The 14,140-nt window shown below is 41.5% G+C and overlaps 1 protein-coding gene across 1 annotated transcript in view; it reads right to left on the bottom strand.

The window, feature by feature from the left end:
* The window catches only part of tsc22d2 (TSC22 domain family 2), a 35,401-nt gene extending 25,458 nt beyond the window's left edge, over positions 1-9,943 (bottom strand). The window contains exon 1 of the mRNA XM_034147078.1: positions 7,747-9,943. Within this exon, the coding sequence (XP_034002969.1) occupies positions 7,747-9,290 (1,544 nt within the window). The 5' untranslated portion in view covers positions 9,291-9,943. The remainder of the gene's footprint in view (positions 1-7,746) is intronic.
* Between the last annotated feature and the right edge of the window lie 4,197 nt (positions 9,944-14,140).

Genomic DNA, 14,140 nt, shown 5'->3' with positions numbered 1-14,140 from the left:
CATACCAGGACACACACAAACACACACACACACACACACAGAACAAATGAACAGTCACTAGCACCAGTGAACCAGATCAGTAGACGACACCCATTGAAAGCGAGCTAGAACCCAGAGAGGATGGATGACTCAAATGCAGCTGCCTGCCATGCTTTCCACACATCCTCATTACTCAGTATTCAGTCATCTCGGGGCTTGGGGGGGGTGTATGTGCATGCACTGAAACCCTGTTGTTAAACCCTTGCTTCCCACTCAAATGAATGGCTGAGACACACAGTGAAACATTTTCTCCAGCAACTGGTTAGCCTATTTAGAGCTGAAGCCATCTCTGGCTCAGATCTGTGGTCAGCTCTTTAAAAAAGAAAACTGCTGAATCACCTTACCACTTCTATTTACCCGAACTAATTTGCTTTTTTTTTTTCTTCTTCTTCTTCCCCTTCCCGTTTGTGCTTTATTTGCTCCTAAACATATACTATGTCTCACCCCTGCACATTGAGATATATTATTGCTTACAATTAGCAAGACAAGCGGACATGGGGCCAGTTCTGCCCAGTGGTAGTTTTTCTCTCTTTCACTTCCTCAACTTTGTATCAAAATATCTGACTTTACCGTAAACCAGCCCGGGTAAGAGAGACAAAATCGGAAATAAGCAAGACGTGTTACTTAAAATGACCTATTTGGAAAGTTCAAACAAGTGTTATAGTACTTAAAGATATCACCCTTGACGGTGTGTCCCATGCTGTAGTTTTAGGTCTGCAGCAGAAGCAGCACACACATATGTCAATTTTGAGAAATTGCAGCCTGGCTAAAAGTCAGGCCTTATCCGGTTTGGGCTGAGAATCCAAGCAATAGTTCTTGACTATATTAACAAGGACTATCTGGCGTTGAATTTGGGTAAAGAAAGGCCATTTATTTAAAACACATGGTGGACTGATGAATTTCAAACCCCTCAGAGATGGTGCACTGAGATGCTGTGGATCAGGGTATTTTATTTTGGACACACAAAATCAACTATCACAGTACACTGCTGTAGATGTTCAACAGGTAACTGCAGCCTCTTAAAACGAATTCCTTTCTTTATACTCACTCTACAACATTGTGAGCAAGCCACAAATGATTGACTATGCTTACTCTGAAGATAGTGACTTTGCATATTTGTGTTTTATACTATGGTTTGGCCGAATGTTTTAGTACAGCCAGTGTCAGCCCAAGTGGCGATTGCCGATATACTCAATATTCAAGCTGCTATTATCCTTAGCAAAAGTAACAACAAATACACTCGAACACCACACAACCCCTCAGCTCAAAGTAGCCCACTGTTCTTAATGCGGGAGGGACAGATTGGTAACAAGGACAGATGCATTATTCTGGCTCTGCGCAAGAGGAGTGTTCTCTATGGGAACCAAATCAGATGAAAATGGTAAATGACCTCTGTGAGGGTAGTTCCAGTAGACATCATTGAAAGCACCACTAGTTATTATGATGCTTCTAAAATAAAAGGATAGTGATTGCTCAACACCAACACTTCTACCTCAATTTAATAGCAAAGAGAAGAGAGATTTCTTTTAATCGTATCAAGGCTTCTCTCCTTCATTCAATTGAAGTAGAAAAGACAATGATTGCATCAGCAGATGGAGATTGTGTTAGGGAGAGACAAAAAGAAAAGAGACAGAAGAGACACATTAGAGGGAGACAGGCTGGGGGCAGGTCGTGTGGTCCAACCCAAAAACAGAGCCGGCGCAGACCCGTCTGCTCAGCCCAGGGCGTCCCACAATCACAGCCATTCAGGGATCCTGGAATGTGTCCCCTGGAAGTTCAGGCAGGTCAGCTATCTGTGGAAAATAAGCTGCTCCCTTGTTTCCAGGCACTGCAGCAAACAAACTACAACACACACACACGCATTCACGCACACACACCTGACTCTCCATCCCACCCTGTCCTCACTCCCTCCCCCTTTGTGTTAAACTGTCAAACTGCCAAGAGGGGAAATGTTCAGAGGCGCTACAGTACAAGTATTAATGCATATTCAGACAAACAATGAAGACAACTCAATTAAATTGACATATGAAAGAAGAAATCTAATTTTTTTACGATTCTGGGGATGTAGTTTAAGCAAATGTTGTAGACAAGCAATATAAGTGTTTTTTTGTTTAAAAATGTTACATTGAAATGAAATCTCTTTGTGAGTATTATTTGGTTCACAATGTATGTCATGGGAGTTCATTTAAATTAACAATGACTAACAATAGCCATCTCCGTTGTTAACGTCTATAATAATCATTTTGGGGGAGTGGTTTTGAAAGGAGGCCTGAAGGGACAGAATGTCAGCGTTGCAAACTTAAGAGAATTTCTCGCTAGATTTAGTGACTTTTGGAGCTAGTGCTAGTAGCTAAATCCATTGGGAAAGAGCTGGCAACATTTAGCTTTTTTTTAAATAAAAATAACTTGTGTTTTAACTTTAGTCAATAAAAACACTTGACAATTTGCTTTCAAAACAAGTGCTTGAAGAGTTTTTAAAGTCATCTGCTGAAGTGGGTATTACAACTCTGCTCATCTCCCCAACATTCAACACTTATGCTTGTCCAACTTCGCAAAAGAGAAACTTCAAGTGTTTCTTCCCAAGATGACTCAACCAGTTGAACCATTGTTAGTTCAAAGTGCAGGCGCCTCTGCAGTCACCATAGTTGGAGATGGATGGCTCACAATTCAACCAATATAGACTCACAGCTGACCTTTCAGAAAGATTCAAATCATATTGCAATGTTGTGTGACATTCAATGTGTGTGAGGAGAAATTAATCTTGTAGGTGTTTGAGTTTCCACAATTGCAGTGTGACATCATATGTCGGCTATCAGGCAAGTTGAGCAAGTTTGTAAACATAGCAGCTAGTTTACTTTCCTTTTGTTGGCCCAAGTTCATGGTTTAGTTTGCTGATATAAACGGCAGTCTTTAATTCCGGCGGAAACAAACTCAAGTTTATAAAACCCCACTTGGGACTAGATGGTTAAAAGGTTTGAATCCCTATGATGACAAGAAACAATAACCTTCACCCAGGCTTGTATTTCATACTCTTCAGAAGCTCACAGAGGACTGTGGCTAAACTGGGTTTCAAGTGTGAATGTGAGCACAGAGGTGAGGCAGGGTCATTTTCAAAAAGCCTTGAGATGCAAACGTGCTATAATCATTCCAACCACCTTCTCATCATCCAAGACATGCCCTTGCTACAACATTACTATCGTGCCTCAAGAAAAACAGCAACCAACAGTGTCAGGCTGTTTGTGTGGGAGAGGGAGAGGAAGGGAGGGTGTGCCTGCGTCTAGCCCTTTCAGATAGAAGAGAAAACGTCTCATAAAAGCAAGACAGTATTTTAAAATGTGGAGGCATGGTGGCTGAAGGGAGGTTCTTACCACCGCACAAATCAATCCTCGACAATTAACATTAATCAATGATGTATTTCATAGTTTCACTTTGAAAAATCCATTTGGATCACAGCTTGTTTTGCTGCTTTGAATACAATGTTATGATAAAAAGCTAGTTTTTATGCCGGAATTAACTTCAGACTGCATTCCTCGCCACTGTACAATTTAAATACAAGTGTTCTTTAGCCCAAGAAAAGTAAACATGATGAATTCATAATTACTCTTAATTAAGATAACACAAGGGAAGGGGAAGTTTGTCTGTCCTGTGAGGAATAATTGAGTTAAAGGCCAAATGCTCCCATTGAGGAAAACTCATTTTCCCCCAGAGGCAGCTTCATCACTTTATTGGCAGAGACGCAGCTGAGCAGAGATGCTAACCATTACAAGCTGAGGGGAAATCATTGTAATCTCACCACTCCACACCCACAATGCATTGTTCCACTTTTGTGATGGACTCTAACTCAGAACAGAACCAAACAATGAAACAGATTCTTTGACTCGTCAACAGAACAATGCACCTCTGACGAGAAGAGTTACTAAATCTGTGTCCCGTTATATTTGGGTGTGTTCCATGAAATATGTCAAGGTGTTTTATTTTGGCGCTAGATGAGATTTACAAGAAAGACAATGATTGCATCAGCAGACGAGGCATTGTAATTAAAACTGATGAGAGTTCAAATTAGGTTAAATTTAAACGTGTTCAAAAATGGGGGCTTATCCGGTCTTAATATAAACCTTTTTTTATAGTGTCCATAACGTTATTGTCCAACAAGCTAATATAGGACCAAGCCTGTTGATGCATTGTACAAAGGTTTGGTGCACAGTGATCAACAAGGAAGACCCCCAGGAAAGTTTGGTGTTTATCTTATTTTGTTGAAGAAAGTTGTGTGACTGAAGCACTAATGGCTATGAAGCAAGTGTGTTGCAAATTGGACTACACTTTGAGGAAAACCATTTTTAGTAAATGGAAATAAGCTCTGAAACATTTATGCTGACTTACTTACTAGACCAAGGATGTTCAATTAGATTTAAAAAGGCATACAAAAAACACTTTAATTATAGCTGCTCTAGTTTTGGACCCTATTTAACAAAGCATTTTAAGACCAGTCTGCAGTTTTAAGTATCTATGATTTCCAATCTGACAGGAAAATGAAGAAGTGTGCAGTGAAGAAGAAGGCGTAGCTTAAATGCTTAACTGGTCAGCAACGAGTCAACACTTCATTAGGCTGATGTGTCAACATGGACATGGACGGCCTAACAAGGACTCAGAGCAGCAGGCACACAGCGTCCTGCTGATTCAGCCTGGCTCTGTCAGGTGGCTTATGGCGCGTTTCCACTACAGCGCGGAGCCCCGTTTAAGAGAGCTGTGACGTCAGTGGCCCGTCTTTGGTTGCGTTTCCACTTGGCCTAGTACCAGCTAGCGGGTCCTAATTCACAGTTTTTCTGGCCCCATAAAATCGTGGTTCTAGGGCCAGGAACAACCAGGCTGAGTCGGGCTGAGGGTGTTTCTCAATCGCGAGTACGCTTGCTTGGTAGCACATGTCTGCCGAGCATCTTGCTTCAGAAGCGAGGCAAGAATACTTCCTGGCATTCGGAAAACGAAGAGTGGAACACGCTAGCAAGTGTGCAGGTGTGCGTCATATGAGAGGCCCCGCCTTACATCTTCCGCCACAGATTTGGGGAAATTGGTCCGTGCGCTAGGGCTGTGCAATTAATCGTATTTTAATCGCAATTACGATTTTGGCCTGCCACAATTACGAAAACAACATAATCGAAAAAAACAATTATTTTGCTTTGCTAGGTTGTGACAGTGCACTGAAACATATTTGATCTAATTAATTTTAGTCTCATTTATTTGTATTTATCATATTTATATATGTTTAGTAGCTTGTGGAAGTGCGCTCCAAAATATTTGTTGATCTTGTTTATTGGTATTTATTATTTTGATATTATTTATTTAAATGTAAATATAAATGTATAATTTATTTTATTTATTTTTGTATTGGTTTTTCAGTTGAATTATACGTTCAGGGTAATCAACAGTTAAAAAGATACTGTTCAAATTATTATTTGTATTTGTTTTAAAGTTCAATAAATGGATTTTTTCAAAGTCAATGAATAATCGTATTTAATAATCGTGATATCAATTATTGACCCAAATAATCGTGATTATGATTTTTGCCATAATCGCACAGCCCTACCGTGCGCAAAGCATTGTGGGGATTTTAAGACCGCGGAGTCTACTCATGTGCAGCCTCGATATTTCTCCAAACAGAGTACGCCGGGCTCGGTAGATTTCCAAGTATGCTGGAGATTGGAACAGTACTTCGGCGGCACTCGATGACGTAGTATGCTTGAAATAGTGGCTCTGAAGCAGCTTTACTCGCGATTGAGAAACACCCTCTGTATGCTAAACTAGAGAGAGAATCGCTGGCAAGGGGGCTACAACTACAACAAGATGAACATATTTGACCGTGATTTAATTGTAATACACGTTTCAAAATGATGCCGAAGTAACAACATACTGATACCGGTTAGTAAAAACCATGAATTAATGCTTTGACAAGTTTGCAGACAGACGGCAGGCGAAAAACCTTTTAAAATGCGTGTTTTCTAGATGGAGATTGGCTAAGCTAACGCAGTATATGCTCCGACCGTCCACACTCACAACAACGGCCTTTACAGACATAAATAAACCAGCGACTGTATTCACCATGACACAGACAGTCTGTGGTTTGTACTTGTTTAACTTTTGTCTAGTTTCTGAACAGATGTGAGGAGCTGTGAGCTCTGAGGGCTAACAGCTAACGGCTGTGTTGTTTTTCTGGGGTTCTCATTGAAGATGACGTCACGGCTCCGCCTACACTGCGTTACTATAGATACTACCCCAGTTCCTAAACTGTAATGGAAATGCTCCATAAAGTGAGCCAGTCCTAACGAGGCCTAGCCATACCGAGCGTGGCCGTGTAGTGGAAATGCGCCATTACATGCCCACCATCATTGCAACAGGTGTGCGTCTGTCCTCTCCACCTCCTGACACGTCCTGTCCTGTCCTGTCCTGTCCTGCTGCCAGCGTCACCATAGCTACGCAGACAGCCACTGGTGTCATCCCTCTTGCACACACGCACACACACACAGGCACACAGAAATTACTAGGAAACGGGCACTGGCTGTTCCTCATTAAATCAGGGACGATACACAATGTTTCTGCCCTCTGCACAGCATTATCACATGTGTGATACTGACTCTCTCTCAGTAAACAATGATTAGCTTTTGGAAGATCTGAAATAAGTGATACAAAAAATCTGGCCTCAACCTCCAAATGCACACACACACACACCTCTTTCTGAGGCTTTACTATTCATAATAAGCACTGAAAAGAGAAGAGAGCAAAAGTGATAAAGTCTGAGGGAGGTAATATAAATACAGGAAATACTGTGAAATACATGTGTGTGTGTGTGTGTGTGTGTGTGTGTCAATCCCATTTAGGTCATTCTTGGCTCAAACAATGCCTATCCTACTCATGCTGCAATGGCCAAGAGTGGCAACACTTCAGCTCAAGTTGTGTGAAGACCATCGGACAGACCCCAAACATAGCTGCAGTGTGTACATTATGAGAGCACTGAAAGCAAAGGAAGACTTTGTATTTACAAAGTATTAAGTTGTGAGGCTGGGATAATAGCCCAGGGTAAGTGTGCCAACTGTCTCTCCTAGACAGACAGGAGAATAAAAACAACCGCCTACGTTTGGAGAGTTATTCCTTTCTCAGCTACAAAACACAGCTACTGCCTGTAACTTATCCAGATGCTTGCAACGCCCCCCTAAACCCAAAGAGCCTATATGGTTGAATAGAGGCTAGAGGGAGGGGGCTATGGGTGTGTAAAGAGGCAAGTTACTATCCAATGTTTTGTGTCTTATATTCCTCTTGTCTCTGCCAGTTTTAATTTGCTCACTCACTACCTGTCTAACCCCCACATTCTATCTTTACAACTTTAGACTTAGTAACATAAACTTATAAGAACTGTTTTGTTTAATATTTCTTTAAGTACAACCAAACTGTTATAGTGTGCCTATGAAGGGAGAGGCTTCCTCCACAGTGTGGAGCACAACCATACTGCATTAGAATGCACAAATAATTTTCAATATGAGGGAAAACTTCTAGAAACATTTAGTACCTCAAACAATTTATCAGTGCTATTCCAGGTTAAGAGACTCATAGAAAAACGGATGTCAACGCTATAATATTGCATTGTCCACAGCCGAACAAAAAGGTTAAAGGAAGTGGACTTATTTCACAAAGCCTATTTTTTGTTTTAAGCCTTCTTACCTGTCCTCATCCACATCCATAGTTATGTGGATGCCAAACAGACTGTTGACAGCAGGATTGGGAAGGTTGAAGCCATCGGTGAGGAAAGGTATTACACCATCTTTCCCTGGCATCACAATGGTGCTGTGCTGAGGGAGTCCATCAGACTTCTGCCTGCTATCTTCTACATGGTTGCTGAAGATGGAGGGAAGGCCTGTTGTTGCTCCTCTGTGGACTCCATGGGGCTTTACAAGCCCTCCTGTGCTGGGCCCCTGACTTGGAGCTCCCGGAGGGTTGTTGTTGTGGTTTGCATTGGGCACTGTGGCAGGTGCGTTCTGGACACTGTTGTAGGAGGAGGTGAGGACTGAAGGTGCAGGGGCAATGCCTAACCCTCCTGAAGGCTGAGTCTGGCTGACATACTGTTGTTGGCCACTTCCTGTATTGCCTGCTTGCATCAGAAGCCCCTGGGCTGAGGCTGCCTCTCCGCCTGGCACTTGGGCCCCAGCACCAGCAGGGGGGATTAGAGGCGATGATACCTGGCTGGTTAGAGGCCCCATAGAGAGGGCAGATATGGGAAGGTTTTGAGTGCTTGAGACAAAGTGCTGCTGACGATAGTCCTGCTGGCCAGATGAGTGGCCAGGAGGAGGAGTAGAATAGGCAAACTGTTGGGCCTGCATGGCAGGAGGCATAATAGGACCACCATGGTGCACACCATTGAGGCTGTTAGAGAGGAAGGTCTGGGCCTGTTGGGATGCTGTAGGTGGATACCCTGTGGGGTGAAAGGCACTTGCTCCATTCCCTATCTGAGGAGACAAGCTGTAGCCTTGCTGCAGAGGCTCTGAATGGTTGGAGTGAGCGGGATGGGCAACAGAGTAGCCACTGTCAGAGGTGTTCTCCAAAGCCTGTGCAGAAAAAGTACAGCTAATAACCACAGAGTTACAGGTGGCTCCTAGCCCACTGTCCCTGTCCGTACTGTGATCAAGGGTCACAGCTGGCTTTATGCTATCCACAGTCCGATTTGAATCTGAATCTCTCTCATAGAACTCAGTGCATGTCCACCTGCCCCGTCTGAAGGGCTCACCAGTGCCATGGTCAAGTTTAATGACCCTGAAACGGGAACTGCAGCTGGTTGTGTTCACAGGAGCTGTGTGAGCCACACTGGCAGCAGGGACTGTACTGGTGACTGGCGGATGGGTGGCTGGGCTCGGAACAAAAGGCTGAGTTGTAGCTGGCACAGGCACACTTCCTGCTACATTATGTGGGGTGACACGACCAGTGCCTATACTTTTATAACAGAGTCCCCCGTTGACAGGACCCGTGGTGGGCGTCTGGCCGTCCGGAGGCTCCCCTAACGAAACGCTGTTTAAGGTTTCCTCTGAAGAGCTCCTCTCACACACCCCAAGGTCTGCCCGACAAACGTCAAATATTTCCGACGACACGTCCTCTGTTCGGGACTCGTCGTCCAGGCTCTCAGTGTCGTCCGTGATGCTGCTGGCCGCCACCTGAGCCTGCGTTACACTCGTGATCTGAAAACAACTTTTCTTCTTCGCCGGCATTTTCGACATGTTGACTATTTGTCTCGGGTCTGTCAGCTCCCGGTGAAATAAAGTGCTGGACTAATGTCTTGCGAAGTAACTCACAGTTGAGGGATGTGACACAGATACGTACCGTCACAGGACATTTCCATAACGTTTCTCTTCCTCTCTCTTGTCGGAGAAAAGTGTCACAACCGGGGACAGACCCTGCGAAACTCCCGAAACCTTCCGCTGCGACTGCTGCTCCTACCCCGGCCTCTCTGACACCTCGTCGGCCTCCCCTGTGTCCCGGCAGCGAAGTTGAAAGCAGGCCTTTGTTGAAGTTCTTGTTCAGCAGCTGCCACCGGTACTTTAGTCTGAGGCGGGCCCGGTGTTCTCTCTCAGCTGTAGACTAGCAGAGTTAGCTGATGTTAGCTAGTTTTCCCTACTCCGGTACCAGCATGTGCGACATCATGATGTAAACAAATCCATTGTCTGTCCAAAAAGAACATAAACTCCAGCAGGAGACAGAGAAAACGTCTCAAAGTCGGTGAAGTGTCGCCTCTCTCTGTGTGGACAGCTCACTTTTGGCAGCTGCTAGTAGCAGCTAGCTGACAGATAACCACTTTACCACAGCCAGTGGAGAACTAAGCTAATTGGTAGCTAACTGCTGCCTGCCGCTCTTCTGACCCAACCACTCGACAAGATGGCAAGAGCGCAATGCATCCTGGGTATTGAGGTCAAACTAGTTTTCAATTTTCTTAAAAACATGTATTTAAAAATCAACGACGGCTCAAACTGTTATCATATATACATGTTGTGAAGTTGTCGAGACTGAGAACAATTAAAAAAATATATAAGTAGTTTTACGTGGCTTAAAAACTATTTCTGTCACATTCGTCACTTCCGGTTCACGTCCCACCCACCGGTAGAAGCAAAAAATAGATCGCCAGAAGTGAACAGATGTTTTTTTTAATGGTATCGTCAATAACGTGATAATTATTGGTTAAGAATACCACATTATTCATGAAGGCTAGACGGAAAAGGAAGAATCTCTCACTTAACCGGTTTATAAATTAATGAAAGAAGTATCTTCTAATTAAGTTAACTGACACAAACCAGGTTGTTCAAATAAATAATCAAAATATGCCACAATAGTGAATATGGCAATTTAAACAAAAATAAATCATTTTTATTTATAAATATCAGTTCATATAAATATTGCAGTGTAATACTTTTTTATGTTGTTCTTTTTATCTGTTTATATTTTTGGAATGCAAACTAATAATCCTAGGAAATCAGTACACTGAATTGTTCTAAATAAAGTTGTTTTTAAAATCAGAATATGAGTTTAAAGGCTATGTCTTTGGAGACATAGCCTTTAAGAAGAGCATTTGGAGATTATATATTTGGATAACCTCATAATTATATATACAATTTAAAATGTGTACACTTGTTAACTACTGCTTATAAAGCCTATTTTGAATTTATCTCTGTTGCAAAATTGAGTTTCTACTTTATAGATTCATGTCTCAAACAAACTTCAACCAACTGAGTTATAACAGGAATTGTTCTTCTTTTTGAAGTATTCACTTATCTCCAGGAAATTGCGTATCCTATTCAGACTCTCTTATAGCTTACTTGGCATAATGTTGCTTAACAAATATGACAGTGATGACGATACTCTTGAGGAATATAATAATTGAAATTATAAAATACTAATATCTTCTTTTCGGAGGTAAACAAATAAAACAAAATAAATATATATACATATATATATGTTTCTGAATCCCGTACACAAAAGAGTTCCATAGGGTTTGAGCTCTCAGCAGAAGCCCAATGAGCTTTTGTCTCAAACTAGGACCTGGGAGGAACCAGCAGTTCTCAATCCAATCTTAATGGTGAAGAGGCCACATAGCAGGTCAATAAATCAGAGATCTACTTAGTAGCAAGGCCATTCACGGCCATTAAAGTGAGTAGTGAAAAATAAAAGCATGTACAACTTTTGGTAGATCAACCATAACTGAACATTTTTAACTTGATCATTAAATTATAGGTCAGCATCAAATATTACCCTCTAGAGAATATAAATGAATTATTATCGGCCAGCTCAAAGCAGACTTCTCTTGTGTGAAAGCCTAACAAAACTATCAATAACACTAGCAAATCATTGTAAGTCCCCGGAATAACTCAGCCTCACACCTTTGATTATAATAGTAATATCATAACCAAAAACCCTGGTTTAGCACAGACTTGCCCTCTGACAAAGCAGCTAGTAATATAGACAGAATTTCCAGAACAACATAGAAGTATTTTGCTGGTTTCTTTTTCATATCCAGTCACATCCAGGAAACAGGAAATGCCTCTTGCATATGCATGACTATGGTGACCCCCAAGGGTAAAGTATCAAGCACAACACATTCAATAATTAAGATTAATACACTCCTGTATTTTGTTTGATATTGTCAGCATTTACTAATAATGTGGACTGCATTTTCTTGTTCCGTAGACATAAATGAAATATTATACTAAGAAATTAATGTGTTCTTGAGAAACATATGTGATCTAGTTTTCTTCTAGAGTATATCACCACAGCTTTGATTTGACTTGCTTCAAAGACTCAAGCAGTATGAATACTGAACCTTCATTCAATTGTTTCATTTGTCATCTACAAGCTAATGGATCTGGTATTCATGGCCATGTATACTCTACTGTATGACTGTGATCACTCATATGGGACTTTAGCATGTAAGGTGTCTTTCAATTATGTGGACTCCCTACCATGAGTAAAATTGATAAAGTCTTTTTTTTAATGGAAATGTATTTAAATCATAATATACTATAATAATAATAATAATAAATAAATACATTTAAAATACATTGGCACTTTTAGATCCTAGCTTGTTTACCTGAATTACCACACACTGTATCAGTGACTTTATTCCTGACGGTGACTCATTAGCAATTAACTGATGACTTGAGGTAACTGCCTCAATAAAAGCCATCAAAGGCTTGTGCTCGACAGCAGGACAGATTGTCACAAGATCAACACATGACACAAAGAAAAATAAATAGGTCACAATGTTGTGTTGGCCCATGGTTCGACCAACCTCAGTTTCTTCTTTTTTTATTTCCTTTTTGAAAGTGTTAAAAGAAGGTTTTCTGGCCTGATTTCTACTGAAATACAATGACAATTTAGAACACAAAACAAGTGATTAGCTTTCGGTGCAGATATGTATTCGTTTAGGAAAGTTTCTCTGTGGAACAGCCTGGCCTTGGGGGTTTGAGATGATGTAATGTTAAAGTAATTGATTAAAGTTCATTTGGAGTATTTTGTTGCATTTCCACCATTTTCTGTCAAAAATGAACTGCTTGTTCATTGTGCTTTAATCCAGATTAAATTAGCACAACACACTCCACACTTACCCTCAATGGCACGTTACAGTGCTTCCGTTTTGGACAGTGGCAGTAAAAGAAAGTGAAGGAGTAAATGAAAACATTTCGGTTTATTTAAGGACAATTATCTTTACCTCATCTCTTAATCTAACAGGTCACCTTCATATTCATGTTTTTTTTAAATATACTGCTGTCTTTTCCCCTCAAAGAAACACATGACTGTTTGAGAAATGGCACTACAATATAGCTTTGCTGTATTATTCCCCTGACACAAAGACTAATCATTGAATCAGTTACGTAATGTCCGGTTGCCGACTCACAAGGTCTCTCTGACGAAAACAATTCCATGCAAGCCTCAGATAAGACGGAGGAGATGGAAAACAGTTCAATATAGATGTGGGTTGACACACAGTAATAAAATATTTAATTAGATTTTTATTTTGTGCTGCATTTCATAAGGGGTAAACAAAAAACAGGTACAATTTCAAAATATTATAATTTAATTCAAGGAAACATTATACAACTCTGCAGAAACTGCTGAATTACAGCAGGTTTGAAATGGTTTTCATGATAAGACCGTTTTTCTTGGCAAAACATAACTTCTTACTCCTCTCTAAAAGGACCTGGATACAACTTTCTCTGAAAACATTGTTGCAACATCAGCTCCAACAAGCCCTCTATACTTAGACGCCCTCCTTTGGTAGCAGGCTGTGCGTGGGCTTTCCCAGCCCCAGCCAAAGTGTTTGTGTAGCTGGTCGTGTTTATTTGCTCTGGTCTGGGGGTGAAGACTACCAGGCTGTGCTGCGGCGCGTCATGGTCCAGCCTGCTGGGTCTACTTTCAGTGTACCACCGCAGTAACAAGGCAGCCGTTGTACCGCTGTATTTTGGGGCCTAGGGTCCCGGCCAGCGGTCACTCTCAGCAGCCCAACCTGGGAGACCTCTGGCCTTTAGCAAAGCATTGTGGGGTCTAAGAGTGCACAATCAACAAACAGACTGACCAAACATCACTCTGCACTTGCTAAAAAAAGGGGTTCCCCAGAGAACATTGTACAAGAGGTTGGTTCAGGGCAACTTGACCAGCCTGAAACTGAAATAATGAAATATGCATGTAAACCTTGGGCATGGTTTCAGGTTTATTGGGCTCCTTTTCCAGTGAAACACACATTGGCTTGTTAGTTTTGCCCCGGACCATTTATTTCCCTGTGTCTGCCTGCTAATAAAAGTAAGTGTTAAATAAAGTTAAATTACCTTCATGTGTGTGTGTTTCAAGGAGTGGCTTTGTCCCTTTCTGTCCACATAAGCCTCCTTTTAGCTCAAAATATAAACAGTTCACAGAAAAAGGTCTAAGTTAAAGTCTGGTAAACTTTTGGAGATCAGGGGATGTTCTTTTTTCTGTTAAGCTACTCATGTTTATCCTGATATTTTTCACTACCTTATGAATTCCTTCAGAGTGTGGGGATTTACAGTTCAGTTATGACGCAATGTCTTGAAATTATATAATACTG

The sequence above is a fragment of the Trematomus bernacchii genome, unplaced genomic scaffold (assembly GCF_902827165.1).
Source record: "Trematomus bernacchii unplaced genomic scaffold, fTreBer1.1, whole genome shotgun sequence".
Taxonomy (NCBI): Eukaryota; Metazoa; Chordata; class Actinopteri; order Perciformes; family Nototheniidae; genus Trematomus; species Trematomus bernacchii.
This window is presented reverse-complemented; position numbering and strand designations above follow the sequence as displayed.